At 43.2% G+C, this 27,433-nt stretch overlaps 1 protein-coding gene across 7 annotated transcripts in view; it reads right to left on the reverse strand.

Annotated features, from left to right (window-relative positions):
- LOC117407247 (phospholipid-transporting ATPase IB-like) overlaps positions 1-27,433 on the reverse strand; it is a 174,325-nt gene that overhangs the window by 7,063 nt on the left and 139,829 nt on the right. For all 7 annotated transcript variants that reach the window (XM_059030679.1, XM_059030674.1, XM_059030676.1 and 4 more), the window contains 7 exons: positions 26,062-26,184; positions 24,765-24,843; positions 22,268-22,329; positions 21,847-21,903; positions 19,255-19,362; positions 3,851-3,939; positions 3,086-3,190 (listed from right to left, as the gene is read on the reverse strand). In XM_059030679.1, the coding sequence (XP_058886662.1) occupies positions 3,086-3,190; positions 3,851-3,939; positions 19,255-19,362; positions 21,847-21,903; positions 22,268-22,329; positions 24,765-24,843; positions 26,062-26,184 (623 nt within the window). The remainder of the gene's footprint in view (positions 1-3,085; positions 3,191-3,850; positions 3,940-19,254; positions 19,363-21,846; positions 21,904-22,267; positions 22,330-24,764; positions 24,844-26,061; positions 26,185-27,433) is intronic.

Consider the following 27,433-nt stretch of genomic DNA (forward strand, 5'->3'; position numbering starts at 1 on the left):
CAGCACTGCTCCCTGCAGGATTACCTGGCAGGAACCCACAGGGGCGGAGAGAGTGAACACACACAGATAGAGACACACAGGCACGCAAACACACACACACACACAGAGACACACACACTCACAGATAGAGACACACAGGCACGCAAACACACACACACAGATAGAGACACACAGACATATACACAGAAACGCAAACACACACACACAGACACACACACACACAGATAGACACACACACAGATAAACACACACAGAGACACACAGACATGCAAACAGAGACACACAGACCTGTTTTTTTTATGGTGTTCATGAGGACTTTGCATTAACAATATAGTGCAGATGTACTATTCTAAAATCTAGAGGGGCATGGGGATCCCCACAATAATAATGTATGCTTAAACATTACAGGGACATGGCCTATGTCCTCAAAATATAGGGTTTGTAAGGTTTTCCTACCTTTTTTTTGCTATGCATCATTTTTTATCAAAAGCTCTTCCGTACAGACCCCCTCCCCCGGAATGTTTTGTAGTGAGTAACTGAGTAAGACACTCTAAGTAGCAAAGACCTTTCAGAAAAAAAACAACTTTAAAATACTTTTTTTTTTGTTGAACCAAATTGCCGACCGTGACCGGGGGTTCCCAGGGGGCAGCGCACCATTGGCCGAGCGCCACCTGGGTAAGGATGGCTTAGGTCGGCAGGCCAATCCACGGTTCACCGCGCACCAGCGACCCCTGTGGCTGATAGGGTGCCTGCGGGTCTGCAGTGGAGCATTCAGATCTGTGTTGTCCTCTGGCACTGTAGGTCTAGTGTTTTCACTGAGGATCCGCAGTTCGAAAAATGACGGATTGGCAGGAACACGTTTCGGAGGACGCGTGTTTCAGCCTACGTTTCCCGAGTCGCCGGGGGGTTGCAGCGGTGAACCGGGATAAAAATAATAATTGGGCATTCCAAATTGGTGAGAAAACCGGGGTAAAAACCATTATCAACGACTAAATAAAAAAAAAAAAGAGAAACCAGAAACCTGCCTCTTTTTCTTGTAAAGTAGCAATTTGTCACAAGGATCGGTATGATTCTAAAGCAGCCACACTGTACCGAGTAGGTTTTCAAAGTCACGTTTCAGCTGTGCTACTGGGCTATTAGGAGGCTTTCATCACTATTTCAATTTCGAACGCTCCCCAACATGCAGGTGTTAACAAGGTGTGAGGGGGGGAGAAGGGCATTCGGCACAGCTGTCTGTTCTTGTGGGGGAGCACACAACAATAACCACAACACAACAGTCTCTAGAGAACCACACCACCATTGTCTACCTCACAGCCCTCACAACACCCACATAATCTGGGAGCTGCTAGGAAGAGCAGGACAATACGAGTAAACTGTTAGGAGAGATTGCTAAACAGCGGATAGAGGTGAGAAATGGGGGGAGGAGACACAATGAGAGAGAGAGAGAGAGAGAGAGAGAGAGAGAGAGAGAGAGAGTAGCCAAAGCTACTGTCCTTACATGATCTCCATGCATTTCCACCATCAAGTCAATCTGCACAGAAGAACGTAGATGAAAAGAAATGAAAACATGACACGGAAATAGAAATGTTTTGAAAATCTAAATAAAGAAGAAGGATGAAATAAAAGACAGGTTTAACGGCCGTGATATTCTCGGTCAGTGGAAAGGCAAACACACAGGGGGAGCGATTCACTTCAAAGTCAGTCCAAGCCAGGCACATCAAAATCAGCTGATACCTTTAGGGTTTTCTTTTTCTTTTTTGTGCTTTACTTTTTTAATTCTAGATAATGGAGGGGTCCTTTTCCTGAAATTGTTTACAACAATACATACAAATTAGGGACAGAAATCTTCGAGAAACTACTGAGCAAGATATATACAGAACAAAGTTCACCCACAACTGAACTGAAGTGTGCAACAAATACATGAGTTCTGTACAGTGCATCTGTTCAACGATCACTGCATTTATTAAAAACATTCTTTCACCATTGTTTTTGTGTCAAGAATGTTGTATTTCATCCTGTTATAAAAAAAGATCTGATTTCTAAAATGACAACTGTAATACAAATACGTTTAATTTTTAAAAACATTTTCAGAGATATTCAGGTGGGTTGAAATTATATTTGGCAGTGCGTCATATTCAGTAACAATCAACAGATGTCTTTAGGCTAGTTCGTATGAGACTTTACTGTGGAGAATTACACAAGAGTGCCAGCTACTCGGTGGCAACAATGCAAGTACTCAACCCTTATCCTTTCTGAACGATGAAATCACAGAGAACATTCCCCCAGGAACATGTCTTAAAGCTGCAAGTCACACAATACAGCCGTCACATCCTGTAATTAAGGGGTTGGTGAAGTCTAGAGTCATTGATAGAGGACTGCATCATGGAAAGGCAAACTCATATCAAACCTTTTTTTCCCCAATTAGATCCAATTAGATACCCTGTTAGCGTAACAGTGTCTTAATAGGTTTTGATCAGTGAAAGAACGCAAAAAGCGTTTCTGACAGCCACATGGGTAAACTGTAGGGCACTAGGCAAACATATTCCCACATTTCTTTGTATTTATATTCCAGCGAGTGTGGATGTGCTGCGGGCTGTAGTATTGTGCAATAAAAAGCACACTGCCGTGTATCTACAGCCTCGGAATCATCAGGACTGGCTTCCATGAGGGAAAGGGATGTACTGCATTCCAGATCTTTGTGATCACCCTCCAGCGTTTGATTTGATTTGAGAGGCACCTGTACAATCATCACTGCAATTGTACAATACAGCAGCAGCCTCCTGCCTCATTCAAAAGAGCGTGTCGAGCGACAGGCATCAGCCAAACCCAACCTGACTCCAGATGTACACCTACACCTATCTGGATTCCTGGTACAATCGCTTCTGGACCGCTGTTAGCAGCTCGTAAAAAAACAGAGCGTCTGAGTGAGCGCGAGTGTGTGTGTGTGAGTATATAACTGTGTGTGTGTGTGTGAGTGTGTGTGTTTTTAACAGCACTCTTTATGAATTCTCCACAGTAAACTGCTTTAGTCAGAGTCGTTGGGGGGACCTGTTTGCTCGACGGCTCACAGGGACACTTCTCTTACCTCCTCCCGTTGATGTCTCGGAGCACAGCGGTGCCGGGGTCCTGTGCCCTCGCCTCCAGCTCCTGCACCTCCTCCAGCAGTGACTTGCAGTAGGTGTGCCTGACCCTGGGGGGGAGAGGGGGGTGTACAGGGTTGCTAACCATGGGTTCTTACATCAGAGCAGCATTATCTCATACCCTTCCCACACATTTCTACCTCACCGTACAGCTTGGATAAAGGTTTTGCATCACCTAGAATTTGAGGATTGAGACATAATTTTAAAAAAAACAACTATATGAACATATAATGTATTATTTATTTAAAATCAAGTAATCAATTAAACTACAAAATGATATTGCAAAAGTCTACTGGAAGCCATAACAGTAGTACAGATGCTTCATGTTAGATTTCGAAATACCACATTCAATTTCTGTCAGTTTTTCATTAAGTACTGTATATGGAAAACTACAAAGCGGTATGTAATTCAATGTGTTAGTGTAACATTATTCAGCTGGTTTCATTCGACTTTCTGACGCAAAACGAGTTCTACAGGGTGGTGCAAAGCCTTTGGCCATTAGCTGTAGCCCCAGGTTTGGACCATAAAAGACTGCACTGCTGTAATTCTTTTTTTTCTTTCTTGGAAGACAGACAGCAATACATAGAATTGATCCACACACAGAAACACTTTGCAATTTTTTATTTATTATTATTATTATTATTATTATTATTATTATTATTATTATTATTATTATTATTATTATTATTATTATTATTTTCTGTACTCACGCTGTCCAGGCCACTTCTTTGATCAGGCATAATGTGGGCACCAAAATCAGGCCCAGCCAGAAACTCCAGCATCTCATCACCATCCCGGCCTGCAGGACAGGAAGTATAAGATCAACACATCTGCACAGCAGCGAGCCACACTCTGCTTCTGCGCTTTTGTTTTCTGTCACAATATGTATAGTAACTTGACAGTGCTTGCACACGTGTACCTTCTTTCATTTGCTTTCTTCCACAATGAAATCCTTATGGTCACAGGCACATTCATCTGGGGTTTCTGTGTGTCACAACTTGCAATTGTGTTTTAAATTCCACGAGCGTGTAAATCAACCCTATCGAACTGTAATATAGCTTTAAGTCTCGTGAGCAAGAACAATGCTCCGTATTACATTGTAATCTCGTTTTAAATCTCGCAAGCATGTACAATCCTCCAATAGAAATGTAGCAATTTGCTGCCACTCAGTATCTGGGGTGGGTATAAAGTATTCAGAACAAATCAATGCGAGATAGTCAGGAAGGAGGGACATTGCCCAACTGCACTGGGAAAGTATTTAACATTTTATTTTGTAGGAATTTTTATTTTTAATTTTCAAGGGGTCAAGTCAACGTGAAATGAGTAACCATTTCCAGTGTTTTTCCGGGACTCAAGGCACTTCTTTGCACTGAAAGGGGTGAGGGAGTGGAATGGGTTACCTAGCCATTGGGATCCTTTAAGACTTGACTTCTCGTTCATAAATGTTCTTCTTTTCTTATGTTACGCTCCACAACTAAAATGGTCTATTCTGGGCACCAGATAAAATGCAGAGTGATCGGTTAAGCTCTAGGCTTAGAAGAGCAGTGCATTGAATACATTCCTGTATTTTGGTAATCATCCGTTTGCTTACTGGAGCCAGCACTGTGTCCTCCGCCTGGCTGACATGCATTTGTTTTTAACCGCATTGCAGCTTCTGTTTTCCTCTTGCTTCTCTGTTGTTTCGTCCTGCTGGAGTACACGCTTATGCATGTGCAGGTGTTTCAGTGCTGATGCTTCTTCTATTTATCCGCGGATGCAGCTGGCAATTGAAACTCTGAATCTTTTCTGTGATGGTGGCAGCAGCCTCAGCTCGGCCCCTGTTTATTTTTGGTCAGCGATTGGCAGAGACACGCTGGAGCCTTTTTTTGGAGGCGAGCCGTCTCCTCCTCCAGCCCCCCTGCCGCGGGGCAGGTGTCCCGGGACATATAAATCAGTTGTTCAGTGTTAAATCATCGCAAGGCTTGGCAGGGTGTCAGGGGTGTGGTAAACAGTTTATGGATCCCCAGGCTAGTGGACTAATATATGGTCAATGAGCTCACATAGATGATGTCTTCAAGAAGCTCATTTCTTATAGATTCTGAATGGACGGGGGGCAGACAGGGGATCTAATGATCTTAACAGATCTTAACACAGGAATAATACAAGGCTGAAGATCAGCTGCATTTCAATCTCCCACTCTCTCTAGGGTATTAAACTGGAGCTAGATTCATAAAGCTTTCTCTCTTGTATATTTAAAGAATGGGTTTTTAAAACTGTAAATAGAGTTTAATATTCACAAAACTGCTCTAGACTGATGTCGCTTTCTTTAACGACACTCTAGAAGAGACCAAACTTTATTTGATCCATCGAAATGAGTTCTTAGAAAACCATTCGAAATGAAAGGCTTGTGAATCAGGCTGTTTTTCTTTTGCGGTTAACAGAACTAGAGTAAGGGGATTTGTTCTTTAACACAGGGCTGGCTTTACCAAACAATCCTGAGGGTCTAATAAACATAACAAATAAACATCCTCTTGCAAACGCTGGGCTGAATTCCTTAATTCCTTCCTGTTTTGCCTCTTAGTACAACATTAAAGGAGAGGTCTTCTCAATAAAACTGCACAGAATCCACACGTGTGAAACAGGGCCTATACCCTACAGTGGTGTGGACTGTATACAAGTCTGTCTATAGAGCTGCTCAGTACTGCTTCCGGGAACAAGGGGAGAGATAAACCTTCAGCACGAGCTACACACAGCTTATAAAGGAAGAAAAGCAACAGCAATGAAAAGGATATACAAGAAAAGTTTATCACAGTGTGTTTGCACATTCATGTTGCAGTTTACCATGCTTTTACCATGCTGTACCATGATTAACCACCATTTCACTATAGCGTTTACTATGCTTCACAAGACTTTGGCAAGCTTTTATCATGGTGCAGTTTACCAGTTTTAAGGAATACACAAATCTGGAACTCAATACGGCTCTTTATCAGTAAGACTAATCTAAAAATACATGTTTATAATGGCAACAAGCAGCCCCTTGTTTCTACAGCAGCGCATCCCTGTGTAGAGCCGGGCTCCTCTGCATTCGTGGTTTTAGAGCCCCTAACCTGATCTCATCTCATCGACGGGACAGGACAGTATCCAAAACTGCAATGTATCACACAACACTGCCCGTTACACCAGGAAGAACTAAAACAGGGAACCTCAGCACTCAGGAGCAGAGTATCATGTTATTACTGTGTGTGGATGATCTGTTCAGGTTATTACTGTGTGGGGATGATCTGTTCAGGTTATTACTGTGTGTGGGGATGATCTGTTCAGGTTATTACTGTGTGTGTGGATGATCTGTTCAGGTTATTACTGTGTGTGTGGATGATCTGTTCAGGTTATTACTGTGTGTGTGGATGATCTGTTCAGGTTATTACTGTGTGTGTGGATGATCTGTTCAGGTTATTACTGTGTGGGGATGATCTGTTCATGTTATTACTGTGTGTGGGGATGATCTGTTCATGTTATTACTGTGTGTGGGGATGATCTGTTCAGGTTATTACTGTGTGGGGATGATCTGTTCAGGTTATTACTGTGTGGGGATGATCTGTTCATGTTATTACTGTGTGTGGGGATGATCTGTTCATGTTATTACTGTGTGTGGGGATGATCTGTTCAGGTTATTACTGTGTGGGGGATGACCTGTTCAGGTTATTACTGTGTGTGTGGATGATCTGTTCAGGTTATTACTGTGTGTGGATGATCTGTTCAGGTTATTACTGTGTGGGGGATGATCTGTTCAGGTTATTACTGTGTGGGGGATGATCTGTTCAGGGGAGGTCTGATGTTCAGATCTCTGAGGAGTTAGGGACGAGATTAGGAGGTCACAGTCAGATAGCTGGCTCTGGTCACAGGCATCTGGATGATTTTGCCCTGAGTCAAATATATGAATGTTTGTTTTATGCAAAAGAAAAATCTTGCAAACGTGGGAATGAGATTTGTTTTTTGGTAGGATATTGTTTTGGCTTGTGCATTGGCAGAATGTGATTATGAAGTGGTATTGCCGCTATTACTGTCCACCGGGATTTGCAAAGAGGACCCGGGCCACGCAAGTTCATGAATGAGAGCAATCAGGAAGGGAAACTGATTTTCCAGTTGTGACTCGTAACCCTGAAGTAGATGCCTGCGTCCAAGAAGGTGGGGGTAGCAGTACAACTTGTCTGGGCAAAGTTCAACAAAACAGAAGAGAGCGCAAGACATGTGATTTTGGTACATGATAAACTGCAATACAGCACGGTAAAGCTTGTTTGCCATTTTAATGTAATACAATCCAGCAGCCACCGTAGCTAAAATGCAAAAAAAAAGTTTCTCTCAGATTTGGGAAATTGAGTTACAGTATGTTAAGATCCCCTCCCCCTATCCCACCTACAGCACAGCAGTTAAAGAGCGTAGGTCTCTTTGTCTAAAACAATTCCCATATGCAATCTACTGAGCCACCAGGCCACTCCCCAGCACCATGAGGATTCTCATTAATATTCTCCAGCCCAGGTAGCTGCTAGTGTTGCCCGCAGTGCCTGAGTGGATTGCTTCCACAGCAGATTCAGGCAGTCCTGCAGACAGGGGTCTAGAAGCCCCTCGGTCCCTCCCCATAATCCCCCACATCTGCTATGTGTCCGGCACAGGCCAACTGTGGGAATGAGCAAATGCTATGCTGTCAGCGTGGGCAGACAGATGAGTAAACAGAGCGAGGGCGTGTCAGAGGGCTCAGCAATTTCAATCTCAGGAAGCACCTGCCTGCCGACTGTCATGCAGAGACAGGGGCTGCAGTGAGGGGTGTGTGTGTGTGTGTGTGTGTGTGTGTGCGTGTTTCAGCTTCTGATTGACAATGCCAGTCTCTTAGGAAGAACCAGATCTCCCTCTCCCTGCTCCTCCAGCTAATCAGTTTCAATTTATTTATGAGGAAAAGCAACTGTGCTTCCTTTCGACTGCTGCTCAGAAAACCGCTATTAAATCTGTGCATTCTCCTTGAAGAGGGAAGGGTAAAGAGCACACTTCATTACAACTGGCTGAGTACAGGAAATACTGGGGTTTAAATGTACAAATGAAATATTATGATTATCATTTTGTATTTTTTTTTTATTTTGTTACAACCTATTTGCAGCAACCTCTACTCACTGGATCTGTGCTCTCGTTACTCATGCTCGGAATCACTTTCCGGCAGCTATTCAATAAATCCATTCATTAACGTGCAGATTTCAAAACAGGAAACGCTGTCCTTCCCTCACCTTTATAACTGAGCACCAATCTATGGCCATTCACTTCCGCATTGTGTTTTACAAGCCGATTACAAGATTATTTTCCTCTCCTCCGGGGTGCTGACATTTTTACTGCCATACCGAGGCTGTAAACCTTCAGCTTTTCTTGTTTTGAAACACGTTCATGACTCGATTTACTGAATGCCTGGGGTGGGTCGATACTTTTACAAAACGTTTCGGGTACCTCTAAAGCTCGGTCTTGATGAAGAAGTCAGGCTGCGGTATTTGTCCCAGTTACTCAAAAAATCTGACTTGGATTTCCTGCTCATAATTAGACTCTGTTGACTACAAACTAACTTGTTTTTGTATCTAATATTTATGTTCAGTTGGTGTCAGTGAGTTGGGTAATTAGTTCATGTGTTAACAGTGCAAGCTATATAATTCTCTGTACTCTAGTATTATATTCCAAATTAGTGTTAATATAATTCAGTACCCAAAGTCTCTGGCACACAGACAGCAGGCGCTCATTTTAACTGAACTGAGGCACAACTGCTCAGGGAAGTTACTACTTATTTATCTTTAACAAGGATATAGATATACGTGCATCTAATAGCTATACATTCATCTGCATTAGTGTACTTTACGGCTACTCTGAATTCGCAATTCACAATCATCATATCCTTTGTTTCTAAAATGCAGATGACAATCACACACAGCAGCATCATTTCAGAACCAGTCACCAATCACACACAGCAGCATCATTTCAGAACCAGTCACCAATCACACACAGCAGCATCATTTCAGAACCAGTCACCAATCACTCACAGCAGCATCATTTCAGAACCAGTCACCAATCACACACAGCAGCATCATTTCAGAACCAGTCACCAATCACACACAGCAGCATCATTTCAGAACCAGTCACCAATCACACAGAGCAGAAAGGTCAGAACTGTCAACTGAGTGAGATTTAAACAAATGAGGAGTGAGGTTTGGGAATATTTCATTAAAATGCATTGCCCTGTTTTTTCAGTCAGCGAGGTTCTGCTGAAATGGACCACTTGATACAGTAGTGAACAAAAACAACCTCTCAAACATGTGTTGCTATAGTGGGTTCTGGAGGTCACACCCCAACTTCCACAAGGTTGAACAGTCTGCCTGCAATGGAAAAGGGTCCACACAGTATATTATAAGCAGTTCCTCATGGGGATGTGATGCACTGTGGACTGAACCTGCTCAGCATGTGTGCTGGTAGAGTACACCAGGCAAGCCATTGCTTAAAAACGACTGGCTGCACTGGAGCCAAAGCCATGGCCTGTTCTGGGTCATTCTGCTACACCTTCAGAAATTGAAATGTGTGAGAAATCGAGATTTGACACGGAACAGTCTAAACATTCTTCCTTTACTCATCTTTCAGCGAAGGCTTTGCAGCTGTCTGTCTCGAAGGAACCCCAAAAGCCAGGGGTTCTTGGGTTTAAACATTTGCTACTGATTTTAAGCTGCTTGAAATTGCATTTTGAAGTTCTGGATTTTAAGAAAATAAGTATTAATATATTTACATCAGTATATTTCTATTATCATCAGAGTAACATGTATAGTATTGCATATGTATAGTGATCACTAGTTGTGCTGCCTTCCTGGTATACAAATCAACAAAGAAGTGATAAAAACCTGGCCTGTAATACCCAAGTAATAACAGTTTAATGTATCAAACTGTACTGAGATTAAACCTTTTAGTCCTTGCTGTACATGCACTGATTTCAACATCTAACCCTTTCTTCTGCATACTTAAGAAAGACGCTGCGTTTTATAATAATTCCAGGAGATCTAATGGTACAGCCACGCTTTAAACACTGATAAGTTAGTACCTTATTCTACTGATGGTAACACTTAAAAAACTCCTCATCACCTCCAGCTATAAGGAACTTCAACGTTTGATCTTAACAATTATAATGAAGCATCTCAATGCTGCAGACCAAACAGGCCAATGAACTGATCATCTATTATACATTAACTATTGTAAAAATGACACAAAAACTTACTAAAGAGTTGGCAGAGACTCTTTAATAAAATAAAGGCACGTATTTAAAGGATGGGTAAAATTAGCAACATATCAAACATTCGTTTTCTGGTATGCAACCATTACCCACAGGAGTCTTACTGTTGCATGAACTTTCCCCAAGGTATGGAACAAAGCAGCAAGAACACGTATGACAAAACAACAACCTCTGCAACCAGCATTTGTTTCTCAGCATTTGCACAGAATGTTACACAGAAATGCATCAACATTTAGCACACACACACACGTCTAGCTTTCCTGCAGCACTGGACCACACATCCATCACCTCAACAACTCCCATGTCGATAAGCTGCAACACATGTCTCACTGCCTCCCCCGAAAGAAAGAACACAGACAGCTGATGTGACGTGAATCAGACAGACTGACAAAAAGAATGTTTTCCGTTCTAGGACATTGCTAGCTGCTTTTGGTTGGCACTGGGACTGGGGAGTGTGTGGGCCCCTGCCTGAGATATTGATGTTCGAAGCCCCTTTGTGAAAACCACCTTTCAGATTACCTGTGACCTCCGGGCAGCCCCGGCGTCATTCCTAATTGAACACCCCGCTCCTGCGGCCGCCCAAGGTCAATTATTCCATTGCCTCGTCTAGCATGATAATTTGGAGCAAAGAGAAAGGGCCTTTTAGAGGATTCATCTGCACGCTGAATGAAACATTAGCGCCTTTGTCACACTGGCAAGGCATATTGTTCCTGAGCGGGTCTAGCCAATTAGCATCTTCTTTTTTTCTTCTTCTTCTTCTTCTCCTATTTTTTGTCTGCTGGGGCCCCGGGACGGGAGTGAGATGCTAATTTCGATAGGACTGTGAAGGGAGCCAGGGATTCTTTCAGAGTGTGCTGCGCTGTAGCGCCAGGAGGGTTTAATGAAGCAAACAGCTTGGGTCCCAGCGACCCTGCAGCAGTAATTAAAGAGCCTGCTCCATTCTCCTATGCTAATGAGGTGAACGGCATTGTGGGACCGCTCTGCAGAAACTATTTCTTAACTAAAACAGTTTTTTTAGCTACAATCATCTTTGTTCAGAACAGATGCTGGCCCAGACAGTGTTGAAGGAGGCGTCACTTTTTCAGTTCGGGGTCTCTCGTTGCATGTGGGTTTGATTCAGTAACCTGGATAAACAACATTATATTAAAATGTGCGGGGGCATTTTCTGAATGTAATAGCCTGTAAACACCCAGAGGTAAAGTCAGGTCAGAGGATATTATCGGGCTATTTTTAACTGCAGAATAAACCCAAGAATGCTGAGTTGGCGTGTTCTATGGGTCTCTCTTATTATCCTTTCCTTGTAGTTAAAGGTTATTTCTGTGGCTGGTAATTATTCAGATAATTGAAGTCTAATATGAAGGGGCTGATTCTCAAACCCACACGTACTATAGTACCACCTCCATGATATTTCCATCAATACAAATGAATAAACATACTCCTGAGTGCATGTACTGCAAAGTGAGTCCCTTAAAATGTATACGCTCAGTGTCTTTATATTTTACAGATTGTGGCACAGCAATGGGTCAGTGATAGCTGAAGAAGGCATTGGTTTTGTGCAGCTCTTGCTTTGCTCAAAGCATCGCAAGGCACTTTCATAAATGTTCTTCTTGGCCATAATAATGATATCCAGGAATTTGTTAGAGCTGAGAAGAGTGAGTTAACATGTAGTGAAAGGAGCTTGGTTTAGGGTTCCCCCATACCAATGGTGCACAACTCTGGCCCTTGAGAACTATTCAATTTCGGGTTTATGTTCCAATCAGATTCTAAATTAGTCAACTGACTCTTAGCAGGTTCAATAAACTCACTTAGGACCTGGTTGGACCAAAGACCTGGACTGGACTTCACTAGATCCTCTTCCCTCTCCCATGGAACCAGATTGGTTTACAGAGACACCTCTGCAGTTGCTGCATCGCGAAGTAGCTACGAGGTCCCCTGGGTCTCGCTGCTTCGTTCTGAAGCAGACTTTAGCTGAACTGGTATCCTGATATCCCCAAGTCTCCCCAGGCAAGGCATCTACTCAGCCCTCAGCCCCCCCTTCCACCTTCCCCCTGCCCCCAGCACCAGAGAAAAGAACCACTCTCAAGCAGGCATGACACTAGAGATAGGAGGGATCTTAACGCTCTCTGTATTAGTTTAAGCATCCCGTCAGGACTCTGCTAAACCCAAGGGTGCAGAGAGGCTGCAGGGTTAGAAAAGATAGATTTGGGGAACGTCTGCAAACAGATGCTTCACTTCTTTTACCACATGGAAAAGGCAGATTAGGATTCAACTTGCCCCTGCTGGCGACCTGAAAGTCTTTTTTATATCAAGTTACACCCACTTTATCTACTAGTGTAAATGCAGCGGTATTACTTTAATCTGGCTGTTTTTTTTTTTTTTTTTACCCCTGACTGCCTTATAAGAGGCAGATTAAACCGGATCTCAACACTAAATTGAAAAGGATTATCCCCAGCCCCCCCCCCCCCCCCGGTGTTGCTTACAGCAGATATTTGTGGGGTTGGATTCTTTTTTTTTTATCTTTAAACATAAACATACCAGGATTTAAATGTACCGGTACACACCGATGTCGACAAATGGCAAACAAAGGACTACTTTTTTTTTTATTTGCACTACAAGCTACAGTACTACAAACGCTGCAAACTGTTGACATATTTTTGCAAGACATCCACAAAAAAATTGCAAAACAGCCCCACAGATTTTCTGATTGCTTTTTGTGAGCTGTGAATGTAAACCTGTGAAAGTGCCTGATAGCTCACCAGTTCACAGCCAGGCTCTGAAACTGCAGATGAGAAATGTCAATGGTCTGAGTTTTGCAGTGCTCCTATGGATACAGGAGCTGCACCCAACACTACAAATTAATTTGTTGCGGTTCCCACATATAATGAGACACTTGCACCTGTCTGCCACACAACCCAGGTTCATTAACTGCGTGGATTGTGCTGCAAAGTGCATGATCCACTCCTCCAGGCCCAGTTTTTATAGGTCACAATTGGCTGGAGCATTTGCCATGGCAACCTTGGAGCTCGATAAAGAGCACCCTCCTGGTCTAGGAACCCATCAGATTGTTTCTTAAGAGCTTGAGTGCTTGCAATCATGGATGAGTTGCCTCTGCAGATTAGTCCATCGTTAGAACAATGCAAAAAGAATGTTGCCCTGGAGGCTGGCTGCACCACACCTATGCAGCATTCAGCAGCAGGGCCTCTGCACTTCAGCATTATTTACATTACAGGCAGGTAACCTGGGTACTTTCAATGTGTTTAAATGAGCACAGCCACTACAAACAAAAGCATGTCTCAGCTACACAGATGTCAATGTGTTGCTTGAGCTCCGTTAAAGGTATCAAGACAGTAAGTTTCAGTTCTTCCTGAAGTTTCATCCAGGAAGTCATGTATTTATTTACAGTCTTTTGGATCATTTCCAAGTTGTGTCTGGTGTGGATTGACATTCGGCGACTTAGCTCGCGTCCAGTGTGGATGCAGCTTAAGTTTACCACATCAACGCCCCATATCATTGATGTGATGAACTTACTTTTTAATCACGCTGTACATACTGTTGCATCCCATGTCCTAATTATTCTACTACATTGCTCACTGGCACCTGCTGATAGGACCCATTCAATAACTTAAAGGTGGTCTCAGGCCAGTTTTGTCACAATTAGGACAAGCGTCGCTCCAGATATAAGCAAAACTGTAAAGTTGTTATATTTGCGTCCACCTCCACCTAGCAGGGGAATAATAAGCAGTTTTCTGGCTCAGTTTTTGCCTGAAAATAGACAAATCGGACTAATAATTGCTGTGTATAAAATAGCCAAATATAGTACTGCACCGAGCCTCCAGCATTTGTTCTAATCATATCTGTATCTCTTTTCTAAAAAAAAAAAAGAAATCCATCTACATTGCCTGCAGCCTGCTCCTCTGAGAGAGATGGCAAGACAGAGACAGAGAAAGAGAGCGAGAGAGTGCGAGGGAGTTTACATTCGGCTGCCCTTGCATTCTTGCCAGAGAGCCGCAGAAAGGAGAGCCACAGCAGCTGCCAGGGTTTATTTACACACATTCCTGACACAAATTGAATTAATGAGAGGAATTGAACTCAGCCTGTGTTGTCCACCAGCCCACCGACGGCAGCAGCTCCCGTTTCTCTCTCTCTCTTCTCAGAACTGGTCCAGCCAGCCACAGTGCAGCAATTAGAGCCTGTCTGTCAGACAGCACTGTGTCCATCAATCCGGGAAGAATGGGACACGACGACTGGAAAAGGCTTAGAGGTCCCTGCTTGGGGATGGCCCGAGGAGATTCACCCTCCCTGGGTGTTCGTTTGGGCACCTTCCTGACAATATTTAACAATGAGTCCCCACAAGACTGGCTGAACTGCTGCCTTCAATCCCCAGCTCTCCCTGCGATTGCAAGCTCAATTTAACCACCAGCGGGAGCCGCAGATGTAACCTGACCTCCTCGTCCTTGTCCACTTGCTGTTAAACCGGGACAGAAACAGACCCCCCTGCTGTAGAGCGTGGTTGTATCTCAGTTGGACTGTAAATACAGTTATTTATAAATAAGCAATGAAAATAAGCAGTGAGGCATTCCCTGGGAAACTGATGCAGGTCTCCGGGGAGGGGTGCTCCTGACCCCCTGCCCCTGGAGCCCCATGGCTTCATGCTCATTTGGTATAGCACAGGGGGATATAAATCCTTTCACCGTCGGGTTTCGGGTTGTCTGTCAGCAGCATCCAGTGGGAGAGCGGAGGGCTCTGGCGTATCTGGAATGGGCTGCAGCTTGTCATCTCCTGCTCAGTGCTGCCCTTACTCCATGCAGGGGCGCTCCGATTATCTCCCCGAGCCATTCCTGGGGGCGCCACCGAGGAACGCTGACCTGCTGCTGTTTCTTCTGCGTGGGGTGAAACTTCTGACCACAAGGTGTGAGCGACTGCTGCACACACAGAAACACACACAGTGTGCACACACACACACACACACACACACACACACATACACTGCACACACATGCGCGCACACACACACACACACAGTGCACACCACTGGAAATGAAAGGAAATCCTGATTGTTTGTCATGCAGTCAAAGGCTTGAAGATGCAGGCACTGTATAAAGATCTTGCATGTCTCACCTTATGGGTTTTTAAATGAAGCCAGCCTGCGCTCCCCTTTTTACAGCTACATTACTTACACATGACTTAACGCTTTCAAGCTGTGCAGTGATGGGGGAAAGTCCAGAGAACTTTGCCGATACATTTTCAAACCCTAGGTCTGATTTGTATCTTGTCACTCTTTCTTTTCTCTTTCTTTTTAAACGAAAGCACGCCTGGCTTAAGCAAAGCTTTCATTACATTTGAAAAGCTTTTGACAAGTTTGTAAAGTCTGTAAAATCGGAACCAGCAGCCAGTGAAGAAGCGGCCGGTGATACAGGCGGTGATTAACAGAGGCCTGGGAGAAGTGGCAGGAGCTTGACGAGAAGGTTTTTGATTGCCTGCCAGAGGCATTAAAACCATCACGCCAAGGTACCAAGGCCTTCTGACATCATCTGCTTGAGTCTGCAACGGCCCATTCATTCTTACTGCCTGGGATCCGAGGTGCACATGAAGTCATGGCTTTTCTCATTCTCATCTGCTTTATGTATTATAAATGCTATGAAATATAATTGGGGAAAGAAATGCTTACTTAAAAAAAAAAAAAGAAAGAAAGAAACGATCGCGGCAGTGGAGTGGAAGCAGGTTTGGAAGTTTTGCAACCCCCGGGTCGGGGTCAATTCCTGTTTTTCAATTCCAATTCCAATTCTAATTCCTTTGAAGGGATTGACATTTATATTTTAGAACCATAATAATTGTTGTGATTGTTCAACTGATTCCATTTGAAGCCGATTTAATAGGCTAATAGAGACTCAATTGAAGTAATTTGTTGCCACTGAAAAGATTATTTTAACAGAATTATCATTATTTGTTTATTTAGCAGACGCCTTTATCCAAGGCGACTTACAGAGACTAGCTGCTAATTGCAATTTTGATTGATGATTGACAATGTGTCGGAATTGATAACAAGGGAATGGGAATTGGAATTGGGAATTGATTTTAAAAAGGAACTGGAAGTAGAATTGAAATTGAAAAACAGGAACAGTCCTAAGAGTCATGCTTTATCAATGAAGAAAGCCATGTTGATTAGCAAATGGACAACTGCGATGGGTACAATTCAAATACAAAGGCAATACACAACAGCACTTTGTGCACCTTTCCTCAACTGTATTTTCATCCTTGACCTGAGAGAAGCGAACACCCAGAACCGGATAACCCCAAGCCATTCTTTCTGACATCCCAGAATCCTCTCTCACAAGTCGAGCGTGACGGAATGTTATGACAAACCTGAGCAAACGCGGAAAAAACAAGTGAGCAGACCTGAAAACGAAAATGTAAAACTCACCAGAGCGGAACGAACGCTTGAGAGAGAACAAATAAAACAATCTTCAATAAGAAAAAATAACAAGAAAGAAGTGGCTGAGCGTGAGCTCATACAGGGCGTGCTGGTAACCCTCCCACTGCCAAACCTTACAACACAAGACAGGGCGTGCTGGTAACCCTCCCACGGCTGTTACAGCAGTGCTGTGGCGTTAACCTGAAGTGCCCAGTTTTAATCCCATTCCCGACGTGTCGTTTTACAATTGCAGTAAACTGAAAGATCTTTAAATGTTTCGCGCTCCAGTGTTGTCAGGTATGCTAACCTCATCTTCAGGACCCAGTGGCATTCCCCCGAAGCTAGGAACAAAATGCTATTAAAGAACGGACAGCCCTGGAAGCAGCACTAATGCCACTGAAATCTGATAAACCCTCTCGAAATCCGGGCGGAACACACACACCAGCTCTTACGGAAAAGATTATGAATAAGAATGAGGGAAGAGTCTCTACTTAAAGTCTTAGAGTCTAAGAGAAACACTAAGACAATTCAGAATACACTGGAGTATCTTCAACCACTTAAAGGAGTGATCATCTATTGTGTTGCCTATTAGTGACAAGCAACCCACATGAAAATATGGAAACTGTTTTAATAAGGATTGCTTTTTAAATACTGTTGAGTGTTTATAAACATTCTCTTGGGTTAAAACAGCTGTAAAAGGTTTTGTGAACTGATAACTTGATTACATTAATCAAAACAGGCTTTAAAAACACAGCTCCTTACACAGTCCTTAAAGCAGTCCTTAAGGCTTTGTGAACAGGGCCCTATACTTCAACTGTGCTTTAGATGTTATCTTACAATAGGCTCAGTTCGAAATGCTACATACTGCAAACTGTCATCTGCAAATTGTTTTGTAAAAGAAAGAAAACATATGCAGCTAGGCCATTGGAGAGCATCTGAGCCACAGGAAGTGATCAGGAACCAGGAAGCAACAGCACCTTCCCATCTACAACATTGTACTGTATTTGAAATACATTCATATCCCAAATTAAACTATAAAAACAAAACAAGCAAAGGATCTTTAGCACAAGAAGACCGGGACCAGTCATAATATTGGAGGTGCTAATAGTAAATGCTAATAGATTTTAAACCCTTGATTATCATATCAGTATGAAAAGCATTTCTATTTGCGTTTGTCTACTGTGCAACATCCTATTTAAATGAAAAACTGCACTTAAACAGCAGCAGTACATTTAGACAGGGATCTCAAACTGAAATTATAATAGCAATGCATTGGTGACAATCACCCTGCTGCTGCTTCCAACAGCTTTCCAGTCAGGTCAATAAACACACACAGCACTTCGAATGGAAGGAGAAGATGAATTTGTTGCAGCAGCTAAATAGGAAAGGAGTTAATCTCTTATAATCACAGCCACAGTCCAAAAAAAACAAAAAAAACCTAATGAATAAACATTATATCTGCAAAGAGAAGGAGCCAGTCCCTCCCTCCGTAGCTCAGAGATCCCTTCCCAGGCAAAGTAGGCGAAGCGCTGTGTCTAAAAGCAGACGTGCCGCTTGTTCCCATCTGTCTTCAACAGGTGATCCTGTCTCCAGCGCTGTCAATCTCTTTCACTCTCCTGCTGAAACAAACCAGGGTGGGGCAGCTGCACAGAGTGACCCCCCCCCCTCTAAAACGCCTGCAGTGCGGAGGGAGCTCAATACGCAGTTCATATAGAAGTTGCAATTCAGTTTCAATGCAAAGTAGGGTGCAGTGTTTCTCAGTACAGCCACAGTGTACACATCCTTGCTTTCTCATTGCACAGTGTTTCTCAGTACAGCCACAGTGTACACATCCTTGCTTTCTGCAGTGTTTCTCAGTAGTCTACGGTGTACACATCCTTGCTTTCTCACTGCACAGTGTTTCTCAGTACAGCCACAGTGTACACATCCTTGCTTTCTGCAGTGTTTCTCAGTACAGTCACAGTGTACACATCCTTGCTTTCTCATTGCACAGTGTTTCTCAGTACAGTCACAGTGTAGACCATCAATTGCAGCTGGGGAATGGTCTGTGGGGTCATTTTAAAATGAATTCAGCAGGGACCTGCGCTGTGACTATACAGCAAGGGATGCAGTAGCTACAGTAGCACTGACAAGAAACGTATCAACCACTCAATCAATCAATCAATCAATCAATCAATCAATCAACCAATCAATCAACCAATCACCCAATCTTTATTTCTTATAGGTTGGCTTTCGTGATGCAACGCCTCAAAGTACTTTACAGATTTAAAAAAAAACAAACAACAAATGAAGTGTACAGAACAACTTTGACAAGACAGACGTTTGGACTGCGTTTCTTTTTGATGCTACAGCACATGTTGTGATCTTCTGCTCGAGTGTTTCACAGAAGCACAGTAATCTTGCAGTCTAGAAGCAGCACTGACCTGACCCAGCATGTCCGGAGCGATGGGGATGGCAGGCCAGATGACAGAGTACACTCCAAAGAAGACCATCCACATCAGCATGCTGCCCCACACGGCCAGGTGACTGAACTGCAGGGGAGAGAGAGCAGGAGAGCAATGTTGTTGTGCATAGTTACAATGTAAGTGCACAATTGTATCAGAAAAGGGTTAGGGTTAGGTTAAGAGATAGGGATAGGGTTAAGGTAAGGGATAAGATTAGGGCTAGGGTTATATAGTGCAAAAAGAGTTACACATTAAGTACATTGTAACTATGCATAATAACATTGTAATGATGTGTAGGTACACATGTATTTACTAAGTAACTACTATGTAAATACACAGTAATTACACAAGATGCAAACGTGTTACCGTTTTATTAAGACTTGAATTACTCCAGTTACTTGTCTTCCAAAGTTATATTTTATTATTTACTGCTAATTTACTGTAAGCCCCCCTCTTTATTGTTGTGCTATTTAATCGTTAACCACTTACTAATGTCTGCTAATTGCCCAGTGTACTGTGTACCGCTCAACACTGTCCCTGCTTGCTTATTTTGAATTTCCGCACAGGGGTCTCCATTAACAGAAAGCTGTTGCTCCAAACTGTGGGTGCACAGTGTTGGATTACTGTAACAGGAAGAAGTGACATTGAAAGGACAGCTTTTCTTTTTTTCAGGCCCTTAAGACTGGATCAAACTGAGGTACACAATGGCGTTACTTTGTCATTTTAAGAGATTTCTATGTGATCTATTTCAACCTGCCTTGTGGTTGCACTTAGAGTAATTTAAAGTAAATACACTGACTGGCCAAGCAATTACAGAACAGCTTTAATTGTGGAGCAGGACCACTTCGCTCCCGGCACTCTGCTCGAGTGGAAACAGGTGTGTCTTCACTCGTTTTGTTTTTTTAACGTGTCACGTGACGGCACACATTTGCATACCTCACAGAGAAGGGGGTTTTCTCATTTCTAGTTTTGTTCACACTGATGACCTTGTTTTATGAGCTGTCAGTGTGCAGTAACGCTGGGATTGTGAAACTGTATGCTTGCTGCCTGCCCTCCCTATGGAACGCCTTTGGAAACAAACATGTTGCAGCTGTGCTCCTATTGCTCTGCAGTGACTGCGATTTCAAAATAAATAAACACACACATCTGTCTATCTATCTATCTATATATCTGTCTATCTATATAGATATAATGAAGAAGAAAAGTAATTGATAAACTGAACACTCACGATTTTAATAATTAGCTACAACGTTTTGGTTTTCGCCCTCTTCATATAGCATGGTAGAAATAGCTAGTAAGACTGATGTTATACATATTGCAGTCCACGAATTAGGGCAAAGTCTGAAGCCTGCTTACCAGGTTTCTTTTTATACATTTTGCTAAATATGAATAGCATAGCCTACCGCATCCTGAGCGGGAATCAGGACCAAGTATCCTTTATCTGAAATGACAATGGGGTTTGTCACCCAGCCCTGGCCTGTCAGTGTGGCTCCCAGAGCCTCTCTCTCCACATGCTGTACTCAGCTGGCTCTGTTAATTCCCTCCCCTGGGAGAGCTCTGTCTGACACAAATCACTGTGACCCCCCCCCACCCCCCCTGCCTCTCCACCTCCCTGCCAGGTGCTTGACACACCAGCTAACTACCGGAATGCTGAGACTAATGGGGCGGGGAGGATTTGAAATCGCCTATTACGCTTTTCCCTGGGGCTTTCTATAAACAGGACACATTAAAGGGACTGCACTGGGGACTGAAGCCCTCATTATTCACTGTGCAAGTGCAAACACACACACACACACGCCCAGCGTGAAGCAGAGTCAGCCGGAGCTCACCCACACACTCACTTCCCAAAGAAAAGAAACATGTTCTACTGGGGGGCAAGAGGCTAGACCCATTACCCAGCACACACAAATGAGGCAGTCTTGATGGGAGTTTTATGATGTGCCTGGTCCACTGGGAGCTTGACATTCTCATTGATTTGGAATCCTGTGAAGAATGCTTCCAGTTTCGACTGGGGCACAGAGGCGACGGTATTCCGATATCCAATTATCCACGGGAAAGGAGCGTTCTGAATGGTCAGCCGGTTTCTGTATGGGGACCTGGGCTCAAGGAATTTTAAATCATATTGGAAGGCACGCTCAAAGCAGTCTGTGACCTTACAAGTTCAATTTAATTTCCCTTATCTAAATCGCAAGTACTGAAGCGTTACTTCGGAGTTTGACTTTACATGGCTTTCACAGACAGATAAGTAAAAACAGGAGAGCTCTCTGTCTGCTTATTTACACTGAAGGAAAAAGGAGCCTCATCTGCATTAAAAGAAATATATGTATCTTTGTGGTCTTCTTTGTATATCTCAGAATCTATTTGTTATTATAACATCAAGAGCTGTCATTTTGTTTGCTACCAGTGACTTTTAAATAAGGGTAAGTGAATGACCTTGTATAAAACACGACACTGGACCTGCAAATCACTTCGGTATATGCAGGCTGCCTGACAAACGGCAGGTTAAGTGGTTGGTACATGTAGTTCAGCAGCACGCTACTTAGATGAGCAAAGTGTTCTCTGAATACTCACCCTTGTCCACGCGGTTGTTTCTAAGCCAGCTTTCAAACAGACGGTCACTACAACATACTGTGAAAAGAAAGAACAAATACTGTGTTCGCTGTGTGCTAAAGGTGCATTGTCTTCTTGAAAATTCAAATCCCCTTTATTAAAGTTAAGCTGAGGGAACACCTTGGAACTTGGGTTCAGAAGACTAGGTTTCAGGCCACTGCACGGCACACCAGGGGAGACTTTGGGTTGATTCAGTAAAGTTTCTGTCAATTTTAATATAGGCTCATTATATTACATCCCATCTACACTACTTCTTATCCACTCCAGTTTTACCTGATCACTTAAAAAGGTGGTCTTGAAAGCTTGTCTATGGTATTTTCCACTACAATGCTGGTAGAACGAAAGGTAACTTATCTCTGTGAGCCATTTGGAATGGACTTACCGTATAGACGATGTTCCCAACAAACAGATAGTCAGTAGCGTGTCCGTTATGAAACACCGAATCTGCCAATCAAACAACAGAAAGATGATGAATTAAGTAGCACTTCCACATAGAAGGGGGGTCTAATCAACTGATCGAAATAGCGGCGGAGCTAAATACCACAATCATTATTACATCAAAACCACATCTGTCATCTGAGCTCATTCAACAAAAACCTCAAAACACACAATCTCATTATTAGTATTGTATTTTTTTCTGAAGGCATGCTTTCTTGTGTATACTGGGCTTAATGCACAGGCGCTAAGATTACCAAATAATGCAGCTACTCAGATCTCTGCTATTTAATGAGTGCGGAGGGTTTGTTTGTTTCCCAAACTCCCATTCGTGGTACAGTATCAAACAAACCACATGCAGTGCTGTAAATACAAGACCATTGCTAATTCTTTAGGTGCTGTAGAGCTCCTCATAGTAAAAGCACAACAGGAACTAATAAAGCATAGTGCATGCCTGGTAAAGAATGGGTGAGCTTTGTGAAGCCCTGAGGAGGTACAGTACAGCATGTTTAAAACATGGCAAACCATGGTAAATGCAGAGTATAACCATGGAAAGGCATGGGGGAAAACTACAAAATGACTGCCCATTTACCATGGTATACTTTTATAAGGGAATGCAGAAGCAGGGATCTAAACAGTGGTGGAACTTAATATTGCCACCTTAGGTATTTTAAATTAGGACTAAACCCTTTAAAGACAGCAATACAGTTAGGAGACTCACACACACTGCTTTTCTTTTAATGATTTAATGGAAGGCAATGTTTAGATCAATTGAATAGATCCATAGTACACAGAATCTGGATTGACCCGGTTATTCAATTCGGAGCCTGTAGCAGCCTGCACTTCAGCATTGCTCTGCAGTGCTGATTCAGAGACGCTGAGAAATGAGACGGGGAATCCACAGAAAGCAGGAAGCTTGCTGACAGATCACCGGATTCAGTGACACGCTTAAGTGACGGACCTAATTGCTTTGCCTTACTTCCCTGTGCGCACACTGGTAATACAACCGGCTCTTTCAGTAAGAAAGATTCAAAGTCTAAATATTTGGGTTCCATGACAGCACTGCCTTCAGGCAAACAGTGCGCTTGTACAGTACACAGCTCCTAAAAGGAGTGATACCAGAGCTTGAAAACCAGGAGTCTTGAAAGCTCAATCAGCTTTATTACTTATACTCAATAGATTTGTTCTAATAGTTAGTGTTGCTTTCTGGTAGCTAGTCACATCCCGAGATGCAGGTCAGACCCAATAGCTGCAATCTGGCCACTTAACTTAAACACAACAAGATCAAAAAGCATTAACATCGAGAAAAGCTTTAATAGCCCTAGTTATATGTTTAGGTGCCTGCGCACAAATGAATCAATACGTTTTCTGTCTTATTCCTGCATAATGAAATGTAACAATCACAAGAGAGTTCAATGAATTCCCTGCTTTGGGATTGCATAAATAAAACCACACACACACATCTCTGGCTTAAAGGTGGTTTGATGCTAATTATTATGTTAATTCCAAAAGAGCCGACAGTAATTAGTTGTGCTAATTAATCCCACTGTACAAATAAGAGATATCCCTGAGTGTTAATTAACAATCTAATTCGAATGAAAGGTAAATAATTACACTGACAGGAGGAACAGTGTATCCTGTTTCATTTAGACTCCCCTCCAGAATGTCTCAAAATTCAGTTCACTGTAACTCCCCATTTCCAAAACATCTGATCGTGCTGTCCATGGATTAGCAGGTAGCACACACCTCCAGATTGGAATCCTTTCCAGGGAGCTGCACTCAACTACTAGTCCTGTAAGTAATAATCCTGCTCACGAGAAGTAAAGACAATGGGACAGTGAGACGGGAGATCGTACAATTCAGAGACCTAATTATTTGTCCTGATATGACCATGCATCATACTGTATGTTCAAAAGCTAGGCTTCCCCTTCTCACTTTCTTTGAAAATCACCCATGAGGAGTCTTTTTTGTGTTTTTTTTTTTACACACACATAAAACACACATAAAAGGACAATAAACAGGTAAGAAATTAATTATTAAAGAAAGGATTTTGCTGATTTTACTGTGCACCCGAAAGCAGAAAAAAATAAATACAAAATCTGTCCAATTAAAACTAATCAACTTCAAGACCAGAGTGCACACCTGTTAACAACACCATTCAAATAGTTTACCCATGTGTGCCCTAACACAGGGAATACAAACTTAAAAGCAGAGTCTGGCAAACAGAACTGCAATAATGAAAGACAGGTTTCAAATCCTGGCTGCTGTATCGATTGAGGCCTGCACACAGAACCTGCTGGAACTGGCAGCTGCATTTCAGCAGAGCTGTCAATCAGCGGCAGGCTCTGGACTGGGGGGTGGAGGTGCTGCTGGCTCAATCCTAACCTGTGCATCTGAAGTGTTACGACGCGCTGACATTTAGGCTAACCGAGAGGAGCGATTACCGTGATCCAGCACTTTGAGTGGAAACCAGAAGAGGATGATGGAGTGGAGGAGGGCGTTGATACAGTGACCCCAGAAAACCTGAGGGAAAAACAAACCAGGAGTCAGGAAGCGGCCAAAACACACAACCGACATCTTCCACTCATAACAAGCCTTTCACTGTCTCCCTGGCACAGCCACACTCCGTCTTCAACAGCTACACTTCACTGGTTTGCCCTAAATGAATGATTTCCTTATTTCCCTTTACGGGCTATCATTAGCAACCTCACTGCTGCAGGTACGGATTCCACGTGAATATGATTTGCTGGGGCCGCGCTGGTAGGGACTGGACTGCTTCCTGCGTGCAAAGTGTTTGCCTGGGTTTAACCGGCCACACAGCACATTGCAAAAACAGAACAATGTATCATAATGATCCTCGAACCAGCTTGACCAGTTTAAAACCAGCTATGCCAAAATAAACCAGTACTGGTAAAGTTATTGCTGGAATTTGAAACAGGATGTTTTGTTTATTAGAATACTTCAGCCACCTCCTGTGAATGGTACCAGCAGCTTAGGATGGAAATAGACAAAAGAAATCACAGCTGAGGTGTGATGCACTGATTGGGAATCAACTGAAAGGAATGCTTTTGTTCTCAGATGCCATAAACCATTATTCCAACGATGCTCCTAAATACAGCTCTATGTCTGGTTAGTGGATGGAAGGGGGACATTGTCATGCCTGCTGAGCTGCACCTGAAGGTTCTAGATGCCTCGCTGTGTGTGTGTTCTAGATGCCTCGCTGTGTGTGTGTGTTCTAGATGCCTCGCTCTGTCTGTGGTCTAGGTGCCTCGCTCTGTGTGTGTTCTAGGTGCCTCGTTGTGTGTGTGCTCCAGATGCCTCGCTGTGTGTGTATGTTCTAGGTGTCTTGCTGTGTGTGTTCTAGATGCCTCGCTGTGTGTGTTCTAGATGCCTCGCTGTATGTGTGTTCTAGATGCCTCGCTGTGTGTGTTCTAGATGCCTTGCTGTGTGTGTGACAGATGCCTCGCTGTGTGTGTGTGACAGATGCCTCGCTGTGTGTGTTCTAGATGCCTCGCTGTGTGTGTGTTCTAGATGCCTCGCTGTGTGTGTTCTAGATGCCTTGCTGTGTGTGTGACAGATGCCTCGCTGTGTGTGTGTGACAGATGCCTCGCTGTGTGTGTTCTAGATGCCTCGCTGTGTGTGTGTTCTAGATGCCTCACTGTATGTGTGTGACAGATGCCTGGTTGTGTGTGTGTTCTAGATGCCTCACTGTGTGTGCAGGTGCATCTCTGTGCTGCTCACCTTGGTGTTGAACCCGTCAGCGTTCTGGGTGATCTTGTAGAGCTGGGGAAAACGGAGCATGCTCTCCTGACTGCACGGCCGGTCGAAGATACCCAGAATGAATGGAGGGAGGGCAGTGAAGATCTTAGGAAACAAGGGAAACCATTCATTCCAGACGGGTCAAAGCAAATAGAGAGCTGTGAGGGCATGCATTGGGTACCTGGGCATGCTGCTGAGGCAGAATCACTTGGATCCAACTTGACAATCAGCTGCTGGAACCGGACAAGCTTAGACGGGCTGAATGGCCTCTTCTCATTTGCAAATCTTCTTGTGCTCATATGTTTTTATGTTTTTATTTGGGGGAATTCATGGAAAGAAAAAGCTGCTCACCTTGAATTACTTCATCTACACAGTATACAGTGTATATTCTGGGATTGTATCTGTGTGTGTGTGTGTGTGTGTGACTGTGTGTTACTTTGTGAGTTTGTGTCTGTGTGTGTGTGAATAAGGTAAAACGTCTGTGATCAATCCATTCAGGTCTCTCAAAACAGGAGGACACTAAGAAAACACTGTGCAAACTGCGAGTCTGTGTTAGGATTGCATTTGTATTACTGAACACTGTGTGCTTGTAGATTGAGATGAGCGTCTAAATCTTTTAATCCTTCTTTTGTGTTTTCTCACATTCCAGTAGCGTCAATACACTGTGCAGGTAAAATTCCTTTCACAAAAACAAACAAACAGTGTGCTAACCCGCCCAGCTGCACATAGCAATTCAACCCCCTCCCAAATATGTGCATGAACTCCTCAATCAAAGGAACCATGTGCAAAGCCAGTTTCAATAGAGAAACCTTAAACAAAAAGCACACAAGAAAACCTTTTCCAAAGCATTTAACTTGTGGGAACACTCCTACCTACATACCTTTAATTAATACCTATAGAAATGCGAGAAGGCTTGAAGCAAATGAACAATCACTTAAGACGATCCTGAGCTCCAGCAGAGTCAAACTTTTTTAAAAGCTTGTTATAGTCTCGGACAGAGGCGCTAATAGAGCTGCAGAATACAACAGCTCCCTCTTAGTTTCGTTACCTGACTTGCACATCAAAACAAGAGACATATTGAAAACAGTGAGTTATACAGTAAAATATAGTACTTGTACCCTTTACTGTCAACAAGGCTCACCCGTTTATTACCCGATTTCGTGACTTTGCATCTCGTGAAATCGAGGGACCACTGTAGCTACAGGAGTTACAGAGTTTGTGTAAGTGCCAATGCAGCTGCTCTGTCTAACTCAGTGCTACAGCAGCTTGAATGTTTGACGCACATCATTGTGTTGCTGCAACGTTCTGAGCATGTGGATTTACTACATTTACTGAATAATATCTACAAAACCCC

Source organism: Acipenser ruthenus, chromosome 9, assembly GCF_902713425.1.
Source record: "Acipenser ruthenus chromosome 9, fAciRut3.2 maternal haplotype, whole genome shotgun sequence".
Taxonomy (NCBI): domain Eukaryota; kingdom Metazoa; phylum Chordata; class Actinopteri; order Acipenseriformes; family Acipenseridae; genus Acipenser; species Acipenser ruthenus.